This window comes from Chenopodium album, chromosome 22 (assembly GCF_948465745.1).
Source record: "Chenopodium album chromosome 22, dcCheAlbu1.1, whole genome shotgun sequence".
NCBI classification, from domain to species: domain Eukaryota; kingdom Viridiplantae; phylum Streptophyta; class Magnoliopsida; order Caryophyllales; family Amaranthaceae; genus Chenopodium; species Chenopodium album.
The window spans coordinates 46,979-68,909 of record NC_137855.1 but is presented as its reverse complement, the minus strand read 5'-3'; the positions used below and the strand labels follow the sequence as shown (position 1 = coordinate 68,909).

The 21,931-nt window shown below is 34.9% G+C and overlaps 1 protein-coding gene across 1 annotated transcript; it reads right to left on the bottom strand.

Moving 5' to 3' along the window:
* Positions 1–1,218: 1,218 nt before the first annotated feature.
* Positions 1,219–20,211, bottom strand: LOC145605180 (RGS1-HXK1-interacting protein 1-like). Its single transcript, XM_081661215.1, has 8 exons — positions 19,989–20,211; positions 19,780–19,846; positions 18,420–18,497; positions 14,007–14,059; positions 8,328–8,464; positions 8,178–8,242; positions 7,619–7,677; positions 1,219–1,558 (listed from the first exon to the last, which is right to left on the bottom strand). The coding sequence occupies exons 1-8, from the start codon at positions 20,184–20,186 to the stop codon at positions 1,469–1,471; spliced, it is 747 nt and encodes a 248-aa protein (XP_081517341.1). The 5' UTR covers positions 20,187–20,211; the 3' UTR covers positions 1,219–1,468.
* Positions 20,212–21,931: the final 1,720 nt, after the last annotated feature.

Sequence of the window (21,931 nt, the reverse complement as noted above, 5' to 3'; positions counted from 1 at the left end):
TTGAAGTTCACATGAGTTATTTCCTTCCGGGCCCTCAACTTATATGTGGCAATTGGGATGCTTTAAAATTCGAGTAAGGTCCTTTATAAAACATATTTAGCGTATGTTATATTCATATACTTCCTTTGTTTTTATTTAGTTGCAACACACTTTTTCGGCATACATTTTAAGGAAGATAATAGACTAGATAAACGGGTAAACAATTTACAAAATTTTACCACCTATAAGAAGAAAGGGATAAGTTGCTACGGTTTAAATTTCATAGTTTAATTCATTTGTTTACCTACTTTAATCACCTCCTAAAATAGCGGGATAAAAAGTGTGTTGCAAGTATAAAAAACATAAAAAGTAAGATCTGATAAGTTTAGAAAACTAAAAATCAGGTAAATAGAACACACTCAGATTATTGGATTGAGGGCCTGTTCATATTTACTTAATATCAGTTCAGTTTAGTTCAGTTCAGCTCCAATCAGTTCAGTTCAGTTCAGCTCTTAATTTCCATCTCTCATAAAATATTCATTTCAGCTTAGTTCGGTTCAGTTCAGTTCATCTTAGTTCAGTAAATGTGAACAGGCCCTGAGTCAATAACAATTCAGTGATTTCAAGTAAAATTATATTTACCCCATGATTAATAATTATGTTTTGACGTCATGAATCATGATGCGTATAAAAATCAAAGTATCCTCTGTTATGGTTTATTTGATTATGATTGCCATTTAAAGTATTCATATATTTGTCTTTATTATAAATGTTGATAAGGTCCTTAATTATAAGTCAAACGAGATAATGATCTGAAAATTTCATCATACACTTTATCAAAATACAAGACTTGTAAATAAAATGTGGAAATATTGTTGTATACTATAAAGTACACAAGTAAAATAAGTTCAAAATGATTTCTTCCTCTATTTAAAATATTGATATGTTATTTATATTCCTTAATTTAATAAATTGATTTATTATTTACATTCATATTAATAGAATATTGTTGGGTAACAGAAGTTCATCTCTCTGTATGGAGAGAAATTGATTTTATATAGATAGAGAAACAATGAAAATTTTTGAATTTTAAAGTGATATAATGTTATTACACAGTTGGTCAAATAAATCTTTCAATAGAAAGTTCAAAGATATACTTATGAAATCGTTATTGAGTGAAAAAGGTATTTATAATACGTAGTATTTTTTTTCCTGTTATTTCTAAGGTTGAAGAAGATATTCTTTAAATTATGGTAAATGTTACTAACCATTTCTTGTATCCATGTTTAATTCATATTGTAAATCAATGCTAAGTCTTGCTTTGTAGTAATTACACATCAGTTCAATGGCAAAAAAAGTCTAATATCAATCCTTTCTTGAGATTTATGGTCTAATGGTAGACGTGCACAAGTTAATAACAACCTAAAACATCTTCCACCAATTTGCGTAGCGCCACTATAAAACTCATTAGTGATCAGCTCACAGCTTGTCAGACTGCAACTCCCATTTCAGTTATTTTGATCATCCTCTTTTCCATACCAGCTCTTTGCTGCTTCAGAAGAGAAGCCACTGAAGCAACCTGTTTAGCGGGAAGAAATGTAAAGAATATGAAGAAAAAAAAAAAAGGACCAGTAGAAAAGTTTCTTTTCAAAGGAGCTGCAAAACATACCATATCCCATCTCAAATTAGTAGCAATAATCTCATGTACAATGTAGAAGAAAAGGACATGTATTACAGCTACATTGAAATAACAATAACATCAAAGCCTGATTTCAATAGATATGGTTGGCTACATGAACCCCAACTTTATCTTTAGTCGTCATTGACATAAATCCTACTCCTCCATTCCCCCCCCCCCCCCCCCCCGCCCTTCTGTGTCCCTTGGCTTCTTTAAAAATCCCCGCCACTCTGTACTTTCCTAAATGGTGCATCTTCAGGTCACCTCACATGCCAAAATCAACGTAACCAGACATCGGCTCTCCCTACGTTCTTCAAAATATGTTATATTTTACATTCAACAACTTCATACAAGTATTTTTTTTACTCCATCCGAGTATAAAGTATTTTATTGACATTTTGAAGTTTCAATCCATAGAACCCACACCTAACACTTTTTATCAAAGTTTCCATCTCCCTAACAATCCATAGAACCCACAACTAACAATTTTTTTCCTTTTTACTTAGTCTCCCATCTATAGGACTGCCATAAGACCAATGTTGCTCTATGATAAAGAATATAGGGCTTCTAAGAATAAGCACATTACAAAAATAGAGGTTACAGAAATACGCATGTTAAGATGGATGTGTGAAAACACTCTAAGAGATAAAATCAGAAATGAAGTTATTCGCATGAAAGTAGGTGTCACAAGCAATGCAAACAAACAAAGGGGAAATCACTTGTATTGGTTGGGCATATAACACGAAGACCATAGGTGCACCAATAGGGAGACTGAAAATCACTTGATTGAAAGAAGTTAGGAAGGATATGAAACATATGGTTTTGCAAGAGAATGAGGTATTTGATTGTAAGGGAAGATTTTTGTAGATGACTATACGGAATAATTACTTTTGATTCATGTAACCGACCTCACTTATGGAATAAAGGCTTTAATTGGTTGATTTCATCTCCCATCTCCTCCCCCACTCTCTTCTTCCTTCTTCAAATACATATATTTTCATTCTTCAGATAATCAGCTAAAAAATGCTTGTTTTGCAAATATCTCCCTCGTTCCTTAGTCCTTACGCCAACAAGATGAAAGAAGAAATTGTTTTCTTTAATTTTTTCTTCTTTGCCCCCTCACCCCAACAAAAAAAAATGTTTTATCTTACTTACAACGAGAAAAAATTATTTATAATGATTTTGAAGTCCCTATGTTGCACAAAAAAGGATACGGGTTTAAAAGCGGGTACATGATGGGATACGGCAAAATTAAAATTTCCAAAAACATGTACGACATGGATACGCCCAAAAATATATATATATATATATATATATATATATATATATATATATATATATATATATATATATATATATATATATATATATATATATATATATATATATATATATATAAATTCCATAATAAGTTAATTTAAAAAATAATCACAAACATAACAACATCAAAGACTAAAATTACATCTACAAAACCAAAGAATAAAAGAACAAAGCAACCTAGTGACATTAGGAATTGAAATCAGGGAAGAAAATAAATAAATAAATAAAAACCACATAGTCTGCTTAGGTCATTTTATGTTTTTTTCTACTTTTTTGTAATCAGTTTTGAAAAATATAGAAAAAAGTTTAAAATATAAATAAATAAAAACATTTAATAGCTACGAAAAATAGATCGAACAAAAGAAACAGAAAGCAAGAGAAAGAAGTAGGTGATCCCCTAGTTGGAGATGGTGGTTGGGCTACAGCAGCAGGTCACCGCTTCTACTCCGTCGTCTTTGTAATTTAGGATTTAGGGTTTTCCAAATCGCAAAGGTAAGTAAGGAGGTTAGGAATTTTCTAGATAGACCTTGTAAGTAGGATGGAACACTATAAATAGGCTACGAGGCTCATTTGTACGAACCAAGTTGAGAGTTCAATACAAAAAGCATTCTTAAGCACTTAGTTCTCTTGCGACTCAATATCTTCCTTACAACAATTAGAAAGTGTGAGGAAAGCTAAGGCACAAGGGTGCTAAGAGAGTGTTCGGGCATAATAGCAAGAGTGTTAGCTTCTGTGCTTAGTCTACGACACTTAGTAGTAAATCCGGACTAAGGCACTAAGGGTGAGTGCTTAGTTCAACCAAAGGGCTTTGCTAAGCACTAAGGGGACATGCTAGCAAGTACATTTGTCCAGCATAATGATTAGTGCCATATGAGAAAGCTTGACTCATCTAACGACGGATAGTAAGCAAGTGGGCAGGGAGCATGGCATGGAGCTCACTTGAAATGCAAATGACAAGCTTAAACAAGAGTTATAAATGTCGCTTAGACACAAGGTATCTCAAACGCTAATAATATTTAGGAAAAATTGTTACTTGCTTAATAGGTTATTTTGTCAACAACTACTTGCTTAAAAGTTTTATCAAAAAAAACTGCTCCTAGATAATTTCAGTGGCACTATCCATTTTAGTTTTTCAGTAACAAAATCAGGCAAGTGGAGCCTACTTTTATTTTTCCCTCCTAAACTTTTGAAATAGAAGTTTTGATAAAACCAAAATGGATCCATCTAGCCAGATTTTGTTGCAGGAAAACCAAAATGGATAGTGTCACTCAAACCTTTTAAATTTAAGGTAGTTTTTTTTTATAAAAAATCTAAGAGAGTATTTGTTAACAAAATGACTTATTACGTGGGTAGTTTCTTAGAATTTTTCCTAATACTTATCAAGTTTAATACGTCTTGGTTTGACTCGTTGTGGCCTAAATGTCAGATTTAAATAGAATACATCATCAATTAAAAATAAATCAAATACTACCTCCGTTCTAGAATAATTGACATATTGTGACTTTTGCAGTATTCATACGCTAGCTTTAACTATCCTTTTGCACAAATCCATCAAAAACAAATGTTATCACATTAAGTTGTTATATTAGTATTAATTCAAAGTTAGCCCGCCGGACCTGGCTCGAATTTTGGCTGGTTTTGGGCAGATTTTTCAGCCTGAATTTTTTTTTTTTTTTGGGCGGGTTTGGGAATGCATTTTTAGGCATATTTAGTTGGTTTATAAGACCCAGCCCAAAATGACCCAAAAAGCCCGCATGGCTCGACCATTTTGGGCGGGTTTGGGCACAAAAATTTCGGCCCGAAGCTTGGCCCGGCTCGAAAAGTTGGCATAATTTTTTAGCTTCGGCTCGGCCTGCCAATGATCACCTCTAGTATTAATACAAAGTAACATAATTCATAATATCAAAAAAAAAATTTGTTTTGTAATTTTAATAATTTTTAATCATTTATATAATATTAAGGAAAAATTGACAAAAATAATCCCAACTTTCCTCTATTCGCTCAAAATAATCCCAACTTTGGATAATTTTTAAATAATCCCAACTTTAGGGGTCGTTCACTTATACCGGTCCCAAGTAACCGGTAACCTGTAAAATAGGTTTTTTTTAGTTTTAAAAGACATGTGCCAACACATTATAGGTTGATAAAAATCATTTTTTAAAAAAAAAACAAAAAAATTTCCCACAACCTACAGCCAGTCAAAAACCAAGCCAAGATCAGCTCGCCCCAACCCTGCCGGTGACGTTTCCCCTAGCGCCGGCAACACCCCTCCCCTAAACCATCAAACCACCCAAAACGGCAACCTGAATTCCCTTAAAAACCCTCCTCTAAACCACCTAAAACGGCAACCCAAAATCCCGAAAAAACCCTCCCCCACCACATTAAACCCCCAAATCGGCCATCCCCCACCCTCGGAACCCCTAGTCGCAGTGGGGATGGCAGATTTGGGGGTTTAATGTGGTGGAGAGGGTTTTTTGGGGGTTTCGATCGGGTTGTTGTATGGGCGGTTTGGTGGTGGGGGAGGAACGTGAGGCGCCGGCGAACATGGCGGGTTCCAGGAGGGGTCGTGGCTAGGTGGCGGAGGGGGTGGCCGTGGATGAGGTTCCAACAGGTTGGGTTTTCTTTTTTTTATTTTTTTTAAGTTTTTTCTTTTTTATTTAATTTTTTTATCCAATTAAATAGTGACACGTGTCACCTTAACCTATTATAACAGGTTAAATAACTCATTTTGAGCGAATGACCCCCAAAGTTGGGTTTATTTAAAAATAATCCAAAGTTGGGATTATTTTGAGCGAATGGGGGAAAGTTGGGATTATTTTTGTCAATTTTTCCTAATATTAAAGGTCAAACTAGTGTAAGCAAATGCGTCAAGTTTGACTTTGTTAAGAAACAACTCATCAAATTCATGTAATTTGTCCCAAAATTATGGAGCAAATGCAAAAACTTCCTTTTTATTTTTTATACTATGTAATTTAATACTATTTTTTTAATTAATGCATTTTGACTTTTGACTTTTGACATTATTCTAGTATCTACTTTGACCAACTTTTGTGATTTATAAAACTTAAGGAAAAAGTTAAATCATGTAAGATCCTCTTTAGATTTGTCTCGTTGTAAATTTCAAAATATCAACTTATAATATTATTACTTGGTGGTAGCAAAGTAAAAAAAATTAGGCAAGTAGCAAATGTGAATCGTGGTGTTTTTTCAGGTAACAAATGTCAAAATTTCCAAAAATTATATATATTAGCCTATTTCAAATAGTTTGACTCACTTTCCTTTATGGAACTCACTTTCCTTTATGGATGTTTACAAATTAACCTACTTTTACTTTATTAATGGTAAATCTATTTTACTCCTTTACCTATCTTTACCCCAAACTATCTACACACTTTAACACTTTCTTTTATTTTATCCACCTATTTTGTTACATTTACCTATCGTTAACTTCATCTGTTTTACTTCATATACTACCTTCGTTTTAGGTTGGTTGAAACTTTGAGCCGACACGGATTTTAAGTCAAAATTTCATAAGGGTTGATTAATGAATTAAAGAATAGTAAATTAAGGGTAGGAGAGAAAAAGTGAAGGTAATTAATAAATTGACCAACACCACAACAACCACCACACAACAACCATTGCTTGACAGTAGCCACCCGGAAACCACCCACCTCATAGCCTTAACCACCCACAAGCACCCCCGAACCCTAAAAAACAATATGCAGGCTGCAACCCAAACAACCCTAAAATCACCCATTCTCAACCCAAACGACACCACACTGAAACCACCCCGAAACTTATCTTCTCATTATTGTTGGGGAGACACTTGGTACGAAACCTAAACACATAAACACAAACCAACCTTTTGAGACCTCAATAGTTCTTAAGCAATTCCAACCTTCGGGTACACGAGTTATGAGTGTCGTTGTGTAAAACTTGGGGGTCATGAGTCACTAGGATATTTTTACCGGTGGTGGCGTATTTCGCTTCTAAATCAGTGGGCACCAAACCACGGGACAACAGAGGAGAATAGGTCTTTCACTTAGAGTATGGCGAGTTTGTTCCATTGAAGTTCTTGATTTGTCTATTATTATTCTTGGAATCAACAGGCATTTTTCCAACAATAACAACGTTACCTATAACATTTTCACTACAACTAATCCATATAACAATCTATATCTCCATTTCTTTTGAAATATACACCCAATGTACTTAACAAAATTAACTTACCACCCATACATCCATATATCCAACGTTACTACATTCAATGTTCCCACATCTGACTCCTTCCATGTACTAAAATTGGCACTCCATATTCTAACTTTTGCCTTCCACGCTCTAGCTTAAAATTATCCACTACACTAGTCTGGTTCACCAAAAAACAAAATATCGTCTGAAACAACATACACCATGGTATCTAATCTTGGATAGACCATGTTGATTCACTTCATCTAATACTGTTAAAAAACGTGTATAAGATATCCAAATAGTGATAGAAAGCAATATTCTAAAATTTAGACTACGTAGAATGAGGTTGATTTCAAGAATATGAAGTACAGTGAAAGGACATTTGCAAAAAAAAAAACACCAAACTTTGAAAGTGGCATTTATGTTCAACATCAAATATATTTAGGGACTTGCCTCTGCTCGAAGTTGCAATGCTTCCCTGCCTGGAATCTCTCGCAGCAGATTCACTACATCTGAAAAGGTAGTAATTAAAATATTAATTCATCAACCATTACACTAAACAAAATACCTTAATATTTATGCACAAACAGATTTTGTCAAAAGTAAAAGGGAGAGGGGGGTGGGTTCAAGGCTCAACAAGCCTAGAACACCTTAAGGGTGGGGGGGGGGGGGGGGGGGGGGGGGGGGGGGTTGGTTATCCCACCTCCAAGCATGACCTCCAAATTACAAGTTCAACTCCTTACCACACCAAGGCCAACAGGCTGAAGCCAAGGCTATATGTAAATATATACCAACTTGAAAAGTAGTCGAGATACTCCTATGTTATGTGCCTAAATCAAATAGCTAGTGAAAGGAAGTTCCAGATAATGATACTAACACAGTAAAATTTAAGCAGAACTAAATATAATTTTAAAGATATTAGCCAAAACATATACAGCCAAATTTGTGTCAACATAGTTTGCATAAACAGCCCACTCATAAATTCGCACCACAAAATACATAAAATATGCACCTGCTGCTTGAGTCTCAACATGATCCACAGATTTGGCTAGGTATCGAAGTTGTTTTCCAGCATTCCTACAAGGACATTCTATATGATAAATTGATACATAAGGGCTGCATAGGGGATACAAAACTAATACTCTGTATATTTAACAGTTACATTAGATCAGTCTGTCCGGTTGTCATCTCCTTTTCAGCAAGTGTTGCCCTTTCAAGCAATTTCCTGCTCTCCTTCTTCATTAAATCAACAGACAAATGCAGCATCTTTACATTTTTCTCAGCTTTAACAAACCGTGCCTGCATGTTTATATATACAAATCAGTACTCCGATACAAAACTAAAACCCTGTCACATTATCAGTTTTCTAATTATAATATCTCAATAAAAAGGCCAAGAATTAAGATGACCTTAATCAAAGTCTTTAACCACACATTTATGGCTTCTGAGAAAACTATCATGTGCTACTTTGGAACCCATTTTCGATGACAATATATAAGATTAAGAATTGGAAAAATTAACAAAAAAAGGTCTCGACTATTACTGGTCTTCTTTAAAAGGGGTCAACCTATTAATTAACTATGGACAGCTAAGATGCTCGGACTCGGGTAAGGGTGTCGGACTCGGGTAATTTTGGACTCGGGGACAACTCAATAAAAAAACAAAGTAAGAAAAGTTAATGTAGAAATAAAAAGTATTTCGTATTAACTGTTCAGATTTTAATAAAGATTTAAAAGAAAAAGAGAATAAAAATAAAATAATTAAAAAAAAAAAACATCAAGTGAGGGAGTCACATGAGGTCCTCCACCTACCCCACCCACAAAATACTGAGTATATTCCCAACCAACCCCACCCCTTGTTTTTTTCTTTTAATTGCACAGTTAAACAAACATGTCGAAGAAGCGGAAGAATCAGCCTCCCATCGCCGAGAATGAAAACCGGCAACCTCTTACTGTCGGCCTACTTGCCTTTCACTTTAGAACAAAATCCCCAATATTTAGACTCTTATTTTATGATTCCTCCCTTCTAATTTAGATCTAGGGTTTATGACCGACGAGTCCACTTTTTCTCCCAAGCGTCTGACTCGAATTTCGTGTCCGCACCCGAGTCGTGTCGTGTCGTGTCGACACCGATACGGTGGGGTGGTTGGCCGAGTCCGAGCTTCGCAGATGGACAGACCCAACTATTTTGGGTAGTTCACACGCGTGGACCCCTGCTATTGTAGGTAAAATATGTCACGTGTTATCATGTGACCTTGAATTTACAAAAATCTAAATTTTCCCCTTTCTTTCTGATTTCAATAAAACCTCCCTCCAACATTGCAATTTCTTCTTCTCTCAAAATTGTTGAAACTTTATAAAACCTCAAGTTTATTGCATAAATCAATCCAACATGCGTAGTGGCAAGCAATAATTGTTGGGGTCATCTTCAAGATTATTAAGGATTAAACTACAAGTTAAAATATGTAATATGAATCATTTAGTTATTAATCAATAATTATCTACCAAATTATAATCGATTAAATGATGCCACAACCACCCCACGTCCCCCAAAAATTAATAAACCACCACCATCAATCGAATCAACCCCAACTACAAAACCACCAGACCACCCCTACATAACTACCAACCACCTACATAAGAAAAATCACCATCATCTCCCGCAAAAAAAAAAAAATAAATAAATAAATAAATAAATCACCATTGCCAATGACACCACCACCACCGACCTGCTAGCCTAGATCCACTCCAAAATGACCAAAAAAAATAAAAATCACCATTGCCAATGATACCACCACCACCGACCTGCTAGCCTAGATCCACTCCAAAATGACCACCAATTAAACCATCCATCTCCATAGCAAGTTTAAAACCCACCCACTCAAACACCACAAAATCGACACCAAGAAACTATTCATCAGCAACATCACAATAATACACCACCTTCAATAACCATTTTGAAACCACCAAGGCAACAACTTACCCCTACAACAATCCACCTGCACATGCTAGCGAGGCCACCATAAAGCCGCCCACACAATAACCTTATCAACCTTCGCCTAGAGAACAAAATTGATGGCCATATATAATATATATAGAAGAGGAGGTTAAGCAAGATACCGAAGATGAGTAGCCATCAATGGGCCAGGGAGTTAGAAGAAACATTGGTTGCCTGTTTGAGGTTGCTTGAGTGTTGTGGATGGGAAGTAGTGGAGAGATAGAAAGAATGGGAGTTAGAAGAAAAATGGTGGTGATGGTGGAAATTCAAGTGGTAGACTGGTGGTTATGTTGTGGGGACTAGGAGGACGGAGTTGTGGTGGTTATGGTTTAATAGGGCAAAAATTGAGAATATTTTTTTAATTAAAAATTTTACCAGTTGAACAGGTAATAAGCCACCGGACTGTTTTGAAAAAACATAGGTAGAGTTGGGTCTGTCCAAAGTTAATTAATAGGTTGGCCCTTTTAAAGAAGACCGGTAATAGTTGGGACTATTCTTGTTAACTTTTCCTTAAGAATTTAGATCATAACAATATGGATTTAAAATACTGACGTGGCAGAGGAGGTCCACACATACACATCCCAACCCAAATACTTCCTCCAATAAATATATTCAAACTTTTACACTGTTCAAAATTTATCTTTTCTTACCATCAATTATGCTTTATTCGCAAAGAAAAACATAGTCACGTGGGTTGTGGGATCTTGTAAGATTCATTTTGCTATATACTTCCAAAATACTCCCTCCGTTTTTTTTATATGCATCACTTGGGAATGCACATAGTTTTAAGAGATAAGGGGCCGTTTGGTTCACACGAGGGAATCGGAATGGAATGAACAAAGGGAAAGGGGAAGAATGGAATGAAAATACCCTATTTTTGCTTTGTTGTTTGTTTTTAAAACAAAGGGAATCATTCCCCCACCACACCACCACACCACCACCACTACAACCACCACACATTTCATCAATTTATCATCTTTCTCAGCCACCAAACCCCCTCATCGGCCCTCCCCCGCCCCTCGTCGGCTATCCCCCTCCCCTCGCCGCCCTTCCCCTCGCTTTGCCGCCCCTAGTAGCGTGAGCATCGACATGAAGAGACCCACCAATTGCTCCAAAACCCACCAATTATTCAACAATTGCATGCCTAAACAAAATTCCAGATAGTCATAAGTCATAATTGATTGTTACTGCTGCTGTTTACTGAGGAAGCAATTATTGAGTGAATTTTTGGGCGAATTTTTGACGGAATTTTGGGGGTTAACCACGAAATTCTGGGTAAAAAAGATGGGCTCAGCGGGGGAGGGAGGTGCAGTGGTGGTCGGGGGAGGTGCAGAGGTGGTCTGGGGCGGCTCGGCGGTGGTCGGAGGATGGGAGGCGGTGGTCTAGGCAAGTTTTCTGGTGGTGTTGTTAGGTGTGAAGGTGGGTAGGGAAAGGGAATGGGAAAGTCTTGGGGGTGGGGAATGGAGTTGGAAGGATTTGGGGTAATGAGGAGGGTAAAGGGAATGATTAAAAGTGTTAAACAAACATCAACAAAGGGAATCGTTGATTCCCATTCCCTTTCCCGATTACCCCCAACCAAACGGCCCCTAAATATAATATTGTGAGTGGGTGAATAAATTATTATAATAAAAGTATGATGGGACCATGAAAAAGAAAGTATGTGAGAGAGAATAAATATTTTATTATTTAAGTGGGGACATAGAAGAGAGAGAAATGATAAAATAATTTGAGTGGGGTTTAAAGTAAGAGAGAGAAATAATAAAATATAGTATAACTTTACCAAATATAAAAGTGACGCATATAAAAAAAACACCCATAAAAGGAAAGTGATGCATATAAAAAAAAAAACAGCGGGAGTATCAATTAGTGTACTTTTTATTAGAGATTATCAAAGACATTAATCATTAATGGTTAAATTTGGGTATCATAAAGAAGGAAATTCTACATGTCGCAATATTCGCGAAAAGGAGAAAGTACATCAAAGGCCATTTCTGAAAGACACCTAACCTTTTACCACGTTTGTGGGATCCCCTAGCTCATTTGAATAAAAGAAAATCAAGGTAGATTCTACATGTATGCTTTTCATAAAACCAACTTCGATAAAACCCACAATTGCCTCCATCACCATTTGAAAATAAGAAAATGTTTAGTCATTCACATTAACGATCTCATAGAATTGAACTTCCTTTGTAAGTTGCTCAAACTCGATTTTGGGTGTTGTGTGAAATTACAGAATTTGACAATCCCATTCCAAAATTTGAGTGTTTAAACAAGTTTTCTAGATAAGGCTATGATATAAAGTGCCTGAAAAATTTTCTATTCATAAGATAATACTTGTATAATTAGTTGTATAAAAATAAAAAAAAATTAAATTAAAATGGGTGTGCATTCAACGGGTTCTAGTTTAGTTAAGGGCAAAGTAGTTAAGTGTATATTTTAATTCTAATGGGTATTTGGAGTATTATAAGAGTCTTGAGACTTGGGAGTTTTAACAATTACATTAAAGACTAGTCTAACATTTTATAATATACAGCATACCAAAAAGAAAAGCAAATTTAATGCTTCATCTTTCTCTCAATCACTTTGTCTCTCATGGAGCATCACCGAGACCAATATTGAGGTGGGTTGTGAGATATAGGACACAAAGGGTCATAGCCAGGTATTAAAAAAGTTACCTTCCTATAAAATCAAGACACAAAGGCCCCATGGACATTTTTGTCAAATATACTAATCAAGATGTATTGCAAGTTAAACAAGAAAGGAAATGCAATTTTGGAATTTGTGACAAAAAATTAAGGAAAAAGCTCAGAGAAATTTGCTAGGTGATTTTGCAATGCAGGAATTTGCATTTTATATGGCTACTTCTAAAAGTTTAGGATCAATGATTGAATCAATTGGACAGTCTATAGGTTTACATTACAACTAAATCAATATCAAACACAATAGGAACACCTATCCTATATTTAATCAAAGCACCTACATCTACTTGAACATTATAGAAATCAATGAACTGACTAACACCATTTCTAATGAATGAGATCGTGTTCCTCTCCTTAAGAAAGAAGTAGATGACACTAACTAGCAAATGGAGAAGCAATTAAATAAATTAAAAAATAAAAAAAAGTTCAATTTTATTTTATCCGATGGGTGGCATAATGCGATTTCCTAAAAGGATATTGTAATCTTTCTTGTACTCTCCAAGGAATCTATGGTTAGGAAATCCACAAATGTTTCAATAATTGTGAAAAATGTTGCTTCACATGAGATAGATGATGTGGTTGAGGAAGTAGGAGAGGCAAATGTTGTTCAAGTGGTCACGTTACGGATATCAAACTATGTTAAAACCTATATAAAATAGAATTCTTCTCCTTAATTTTTTATTCCTGGATAAACCTTTTATGTATGTATCATTCTTTAATTTTGTAAATTGTAAGAAAGTTATTAAAAAGTCCAAAAGAACTCATCTTAATAGACTCCATGTGTCGCACATTACATTGATTTAAATCATATCCTTCTTGTGAGCATGATGAGAAATTCTCACAACAAAGAAAAAAGACTATCTTTCCCCACTCTTGCTCAATTACGAAAGCAAAAGGACAACATGAGGAAGATGGTTAGGGTTCAAGATGGAGAGAAAAAAGCCTCCAATGGGCTACATTTATTAAGTCATAACTATGGCAAGGAAGTAAGGAAGCCATTTCCAACACTTTTTCAATTAAGGCCAAGAACTATTAAAAATCTTTGTGAATTCACTAGTAAATGGTGGGATTGTCAACCACATCATCCTTTGCATGTGATTGGACATCTAAATTCAGAAATCCATTATGTTAACCAAAATGATTACCTCTTCACTTTGAAATCGACCTACAGTATGTCGTAGCAAGAACCTTCTAGAACCTGAAAGCACCAAAGAATCATGAAAAAAAAGGTCTGGGATACCAAAAGTTAATTCATCTTATAACCAAATTGACAAATTTTCGAATACATATAAAAAAAATGAAGACCCAAAAAAAAAGAATACCAAGTTACATATTCATGATTCATAGGGTGCCTTTGTAAGCTTAGAACTAACAACTAGATGCAATACCAAACTAGTTGTACACAACATGTTTATAAGTAAATAAAGCCTGCCTTTCAAAATCAAGGATAAAATTACAAAAGAACAAATGACAATAATAAGAACTCAATTTTAAGCTATACATGACCATAAAGTGCCCAAACAATTTACAAAATTTTATTAAAGATACAATTTAAAAGATACTAAACTAGCTTCTTGTATCCCTAAGAAGCCAGCAAATATCCTGTGAATTTCTATTCCCAAAGTCACTATCAAAGCAAAAACATAACTTATGTTAAAGGTAGAATTCTCAGCCTATTCTTCAAAGTTTATGATCTCGCCCAATTACGAATAAAAGAAAAACCCCGCTATTATCTTTTCTTTAACACCACCTCGTCCTTTTAGCATTATCTTTTTTTTTTTTTTTTGAAATATTAAGCATTATCTTCATTCAAATTCATTTTCTTGATTTGACTTTTTTACCCCCTAAATATATTATCAGTAATCCAAGCATTCCTTTACAAGTACTCTAGTTAGTAGCCATTTGGCCTGGCATACTAGTGCATTGCCATGACATCCAAAGAGAACCTTAAATAAGAGTGGGATAATTGTGTTTTTAAAAAGGGATACATACAAAAGTCTTGCAATTCATGTACTTAACCCATTCAAAGTTGAGGAAATATAAAGATTGTCGACATGTGTTGCTTAGTTTTAAAAAGCGCGCCCAAGGCGCAAGGCTCACAACAAAAGCGCAGGTCATGGTGCTTTAACCCTTGCAAGCACAACGCCTACTGAAAGTGCGCACCTTACTGCGCCTATTCATAGTATTCTACGTAATGATTCTAATTACCAAGAATTTGAACATAAAAAAGATCAAAACTCAATATCATCAAAAATTAGACATTTCGTTAGTCAATTTGACGGGGAAGCCACGTTCAATCAGAAGAGAGTGTCTTTACTTTCAGGGTAAGAAGGGGTAGAGAAAATGCCTCGAGCCAATGTTCGAGTACCACGCGCTACGGCGCTGAAGTAACCCATGCCATACTCCCAGGAAAAGCTCGAACGACCTTCAACAAAAGGGTACCTGTACCCGAAACCGACACAGGTAGGCATACCGCCTTTGCCAAGGTGCAAGGCGTTGTGCCTAGGCCGCTTTATGTTCAAACGCAAGAAAAAGAGGAGATTTGAGTTGAATTAACAGAAGAAGACCCAAAAATTTTCAAATTAAATCTTGCCCAGACTTTGTTTTACATTTTCGAGTAAATCCCCTCAATCAATTGCATGAATAAGCATCAATTTTACCCCAAAATCAAAAACCCCTTAATATGAGAAACCCTAATTTGCGAATTGTGAATAATTGGGAAATTAGTTGTTGCTGATGCAACAAAAGTTGCCGGTGAGCATTTCCGGTGAATCCCGACACCGGAATAGTCACCGTCTTGCCAGCAAACTCTCCCAGGTTAGTCACTTTCTTCGATCTTTTTTATTTCTCTTTCTTCGATCTTTTTTTTTCCATCTTTCTCTCTATTCATCATTCCCTTTTGTCCACCTTTTTCTTTCCTGTTTTCTTTTCTTTTTTTCCTTTTTTCTTTAAGAGAACACTTAAAACATATACCTACATTTCTGATTTTTTATAAAAAAGTGTTTTTTTTACAAAAAGAATCAGGTTTTAAAAATAAATTTGCTTTTTTAAAAGTCAATATTAATAATACATGTGAGTTTTTTAAATCAGTTTTTAAATTTAAAATTAAATAGGAGTTGTTTTTTTCAAATGTTAAATTTAAAAAAATTCAGTTTCACATATTTAATACTAAGAAAGCAGTAATTAAATATAAAAATAAAAAATAAAAAAATTGGCGCCTCATATACGAAAGGCGTGCGCCTGCGCCTTGCGCCTAGGCATAGGGGACCCTTTACGCCTTAGTGCGCCTCGCGCCTTTTAAAACTAAGATGTGTGGAGATCGGCATTGACAAGCATATACATGCTACTAATAGAACATGTTCATCATCATATGCTAGTTAGCTGCTTCTTGTTTCTTCACTCTCCTCACCATTTAATTCTTCCTCCCTTATTTCCTCTATCAATCAACACAAATGTTGACAAAGGCCCGTTAATTTAAATTATAGGTAAATTCAAAGAAAAGCAAGAGCTAAAATGACTTTCTCCCTCACACAAGTATCAAACATGATTATATAAGCTACTAAAGTATAGACCATTACAACCAATCAAAAATTATACCTAATATAACATTAAGGAAATTTTGCATTTAACCACCTTTTTAATCTTTTTTTTTTTTTGGCAAATAACCACTTTATTAAAAAAGAATAATATTGTAAAAGACCACCATTTTTAAAAATATATTGCAACTTACCATCTATTGCTGGAAAGTGGATATTTGACCAACTACTAAATGACCTAGTCATGTGTGTGGCACGTGACATTTATTGAACCCTAATCCCCCTCCCCTTTTCTTTCCTTTTCTCATTTGATTTCCCTCTTCTCCTCCCCTAGTTCATTTTTAATCTTCTCCATCGAAATAATTGCTGGGTAATCCAAATACAGTAAAAAAAAAAAATTGATTTTTCTTCTTTTATATTCACTAGGTCTCCAATTTCGCCCAAAAGTTTTGCCATCAATGGTTAAAGGGTACAAGAGGCAAACGTAAGAATCAATTTGAGGGGGGGAGGGGGGCGCCAAATGAGAGATTGTTCACATTTTAAAGGTAAGTCTTTTTTAAAAAAAAAAAAAATTGTATATTGTACTTTGAGTTGGGTGGGGGAATAAAGACTTGGAAATTGTTAATCCCTAATTAATAATATATTAACCAACAATTATGGTACTCATCTTTATCCACTCTCTCATGGTAAACCACATACAAGTTGTACCACCCATCACTGTGAGGAGATTCACTTAAATTTCACGTGTCTTGACTAGTCAACGCGCGAAATAGTTGGTTAAATATCCACTTTCCGGCAATAGGTGGTAAGTTGCAACATATTTTTAAAAGATAGTAGTCTTTACAACATTTTTTTAATAAGGTGGTTATTTGGAAAGATCAGGATTAAAAAGGTGGTTAAATGCAAAATTTCCTAACATTAAATAATGATTAAATTAAATTCTGATCCTTTTAACCAAAAAAAAAAATAATGATTAATAATAATAATAATTCCACATGAATATATAAAGGACAATAATGTTTGTTTTATATTATATCCTTGTGTACCTTTATATATATATATATATATATATATATATATATATATATATATATATATATATATATATATATATATATATATATATATATAATTATCAAAATCGCAATCTAGTGCGATTCTACGATCCTAACACACCCAGTCAATATCTGGATCGTACATGGAATCGATCTACAGTAGAATCGGTCATAGGATCCGTATAATCGTATAGGATCTGTACGATTCTATGATCATATGCCCGATTCTACTGATTCAACATAATAAACTTAAAAGGAACATTTTTATCGCTCGAATTTCACTTGATGTAGCTGATTATGTACAATGAATTTAATTATCTAATTAAAATGCAAGTATGTAAAATGTATATGAAACTTTTAATAATGTTTAGAGAGTGGAAGCTAATTTCGTTGGATTTTATAGACATGTAAAGCTCTAGCACAAAAGGTTAACATTTTAGCCAAGTATGAATTAAGTTACTAGATCTACCACAACCAGCATCATTTTCTCTCTCTCTTTTTTTTTTTTTTTTTTTGACAGCGGTTAACTTTTTTATTAGAATTAAAATATAAAATTAACAAGTACTATTATAAGTTTAGATCGTGTATGTATGTCATATAATCTATTTAAGAAAATAACTTTTTAATTTATTATATACTTAATTTAGTTTAAATATGTATAAAATATTTGATACAGTCTAGTAAAATTTTATGTTTTTGCAATTCTTGTAGGATCGGTCAATCCTACGATCCGATTTTACGACTCGATCCTACGCCCATCTTCCGATCCGAAGTAAAATCCCGATCCTGATAACCTTGTGTGTGTGTGTGTGTAGTGTGTGTATATATATATGTGTGTATGTGTATATATGTGTGTGTGTGTGTATATTTGCAACAAGATTTTTAAGGGTCCTTTCCAACAATCTATAAAAAATTTCCAACTTCTCAATCATGAAAGGCAAAAGAAAGGAGAGGTGAAGAACCATACCCCTGATAAAGAGAAAACTGGCAGCCAAACCGAGGCCTACAGTCATAGTTGGGTGTTGTAACCCAATGGCCAACCCATCTATTTGACAAAATTAGCAAAAGAAGTACGTAAGGTTAAACCAGAGCATCAAGCAGTTGACATAATACAAAGTAATGGAGACTAACAAGGTCATAGGCTATTTTCTTCAAAGGTAATATAGCAATCTTAAAAGTACACATGAGATCATAGGAATAATGGCATAAAATAAAGGGGTGAAGGGTCACTAAAAACACCATCATAAGGAAAAATGTACCATGAACAAGACATACCACATATACAAAATACTACAACCATACAAGAAATTTGAACCACTCCTCCTTAGCAAGTCTAAAGCCTCATTCTAAAATCGCACTCAAATTCATGAAAAATATACTCCATACAGGAGAAATCATGAGAAAAGCAAGGAAGCATATGGGAATATATAATCTGGGAAAGGTAAGGGGAAACCTTAACTATTGCATAGATATCATATGACTCATATTGCAGCAATGACTGATCACTAATCACATGGCTTTGAAGCTGAAGTAATTACTTGCCTAATATTATTACTAGCCTAATGTGCAATACACTTTATGTCACGTCAACAGCTACCTCTAGCCTCATGACTCCCTCAAGGGCTCGCCCCCACGTGGCACTTGCCTTGGGACTCCTTTAAGAGAGCGTTTGGTTAGTGTAGTTTTTAGAGTGGAAATGGATTCGATTAAAACGATACCATTACCGTGTGTTTGGTTATAAGGCATGGTAACAATTACCATTACCTAAGGGTAATGGTTACCCCTCGTGGCCTCATTTGTTACCTCTCAAAAACTTAAGGTAACAAATATCCTTACCCTCCTCAATTACAAGATTTTTATTTCTCTCCTTTCTATGGTTAAACCAAACAAATGAAAAGTTAATAGTTATTTGATTCCATTCCTCCCTCCTGTTTGTTTCCTTTCCACTCCATTTACATTTTCCAAACCAAACGCCCCCTAAATACCTAAGCCACAACACTTCAAAAAGGTACACAATATTAATCACAAAAAACCTTTTACAATTCACTTTATACTCTCATTTACTCGTATCTGACTATATCATAAGAGCGGGTATACTGTGGCCTGTGGGTACTCGTACACGTATTCAACACATGGATAAGAGACTATAGTCTATAAGGCCCTAAACAGGTTCCGTTAACCGATACCAGTTAAATATCTTTATGCCCCTATCTAATACCAAGAACAACCCTCAAACATTTTACTAAGACTGGACAATAATAGAAAATGGCATAAATAATTAGGTCAAAAAGCTCAAATATATTTAGGACAGAGATCATGTTAGTTACCTTTAAACTTTTTGAATAAAACATCTTCATAATTGAAAATTCGGAGCTTAATTTCTGGAATAATATCCTGCAATCCCAATCCCAATACACATCACTAACTAGACAAAAACATTTTCTCTAAATTAATGAGATCAGAATACTCCGAAACTAAGGCAAAATGTCAATCGCCAAATTCAGGCATAAGATGATAAACTAGACATATATCCGACCTGCAAACCACGAAGACGGGTAGACGAATCGTGATGAAGAGAGCGCGCTGAGCGAATAGCAGCATCTGTTGATTCCATGAATGAGCGAGGCAAATCATCTGAGATGTACGAGTGCCATGGTTTTGGCGTCTGCTGAGTCTGATCATGCCCTTTTACCACGGCGTCTGCTGAACTTCCCTCGACCTCCTCCTTCTCCATGAGTATAACTGCAAGGATCGTCGATTAATAGGGTTTTTGACGGGAAAAAAAAAAAAAATTAAATAGAAATCTAATCGACCAAAATGAGCTGAAATGAAGTGAATATTTTATGAGAGAAGAAAATTAAGAATAGATCTGAAGTTAAAATAATCAAAATTTATCGCCCGTCAAAAAAAAAAAAAAAAAATTATCACCACGCCATTATTTCGAGCAATTGGACAATCTTGCCTTTACTAAACCCTAACCCATTTTACACCCTTACCACACAACCTCCACAACCACATATTTGGGGTTTTCCGGGAAGCAATTGGCGGCACGACCTCAAGCAGCGGCGGGAACGCGACCTCGGGTGGTGAAGCCGGCGCAGACTCAGGCAGCGGCGGCGGCAAAATGGGTGGAATGTAGTTTTCTTTTTTTTTTTTTGCAATAAGTGGTTGGTAACCGGAGAGGAAAAACGGTTACCGGCATCAGTAACCGACGACCAAATCCGGTTGACTGCGCCGGTCAATCGAATTTAGCATCCGGTTACCGGTGATGGGCAAAAGGTTTTCACCTCCGGTTACCATCCATAATATTTTTATTTTTTTTGTTTTTTTGAAGAAAAATGAGTAAATTTTGAATTGGGCACTATAACCGGTTTTGGCCTCCGGTTACTATGGATGGTTACCGGTTTTGACCTTCGATTGACCAGGGTGACCGAAGCCTAAAACCGGTTACCGTCCACGGTAATCGGAGGTCAAAACCGGTTACCGCGGAGCTCCAATTGACCCCCGGTTCGTTTTCCGTCGAGCCACTTCGATCATCATCCATTTCTTATCGACTTTCACCGTCGTTGTGACTGTCCAATGTAGAAGGTGGTGGTTCACATGGTTGTGGTTAATGGACAAATGTTAGAGAAAAAAAAATAATAAGGGCAAGATTGTCAATTTGCTTGAAATGATGGCGGTGGTGATAAATTTGCACGGCGGTATTTGGGCTTTTTGGTCCTTTTCGGTCTAGGCCAAAAAAATCAACTAAAATTACATAAAATCCCAATCCCAAGCCCGCCCAAAAATATTTATAAATCAGGTCGGGCTCACTATTTTTTGATTAACTACTTTCTAAACCTGTTATAGTACAAACAAAGTGGACACTTTTTGTAAGCACCATTGTCTAGCTTTTTGATAAATTATGAGTAATAAATAATGATTTAAGGTCAAATGAAGGATGTAAATGATTTTATGTGCATATATATTTTTGTAGCTAGATGTGCAAAAATTTGACTGAAATACAATTCGCATATTCTTTGTGCATAATATGCACATATATTTTTTTGGGGAAAAAAAAAGTTGCAAGTCAAAAATTAAATTTGCACATATGACATATAGTAGAAAAATTTATGCATACTCAAGTTCAAATTATATGTACATTTAACACTTTACATCCTCCTTAATAGATCTCAACCCATAAAAAAATTTGTCTTTTTACTTGTATTTTTTTTTTACCATATTTATTTTCTTTAAATACCATCACTGATTTGCAAACCTGTCTTTATCATCTCTTTCTAATTAATTGCCACGCTTACTAAATTGAACTTAATGATTCACTATCATTTTATTATTTCTTTTACTTACAAGCTTTTTTTTTTTTTTTTTTTTTCTCTTTCACCATATCACCAACTACTAAATGTACAAACTTACTTTGTACAAGTATATTACTTGTACTATGTATGAAAATTTTTAATTTGATAACCTCATTATAATGTT

Coding starts and splice junctions, on each gene's coding strand:
- LOC145605180 (XM_081661215.1), bottom strand. CDS start 20,186: ATGGAGAAGGAGGAGGTCGAGGGAAGTTCAGCAGACGCCGTGGTAAAA. Junction 18,498..19,779: donor TTTATTCAAAAAGTTTAAAG/GTAACTAACATG, acceptor TTTGTCAAATAG/ATGGGTTGGCCATTGGGTTA. Junction 14,060..18,419: donor CAGTTTTCTCTTTATCAGGG/GTATGGTTCTTC, acceptor TGGTGCTTTCAG/GTTCTAGAAGGTTCTTGCTA.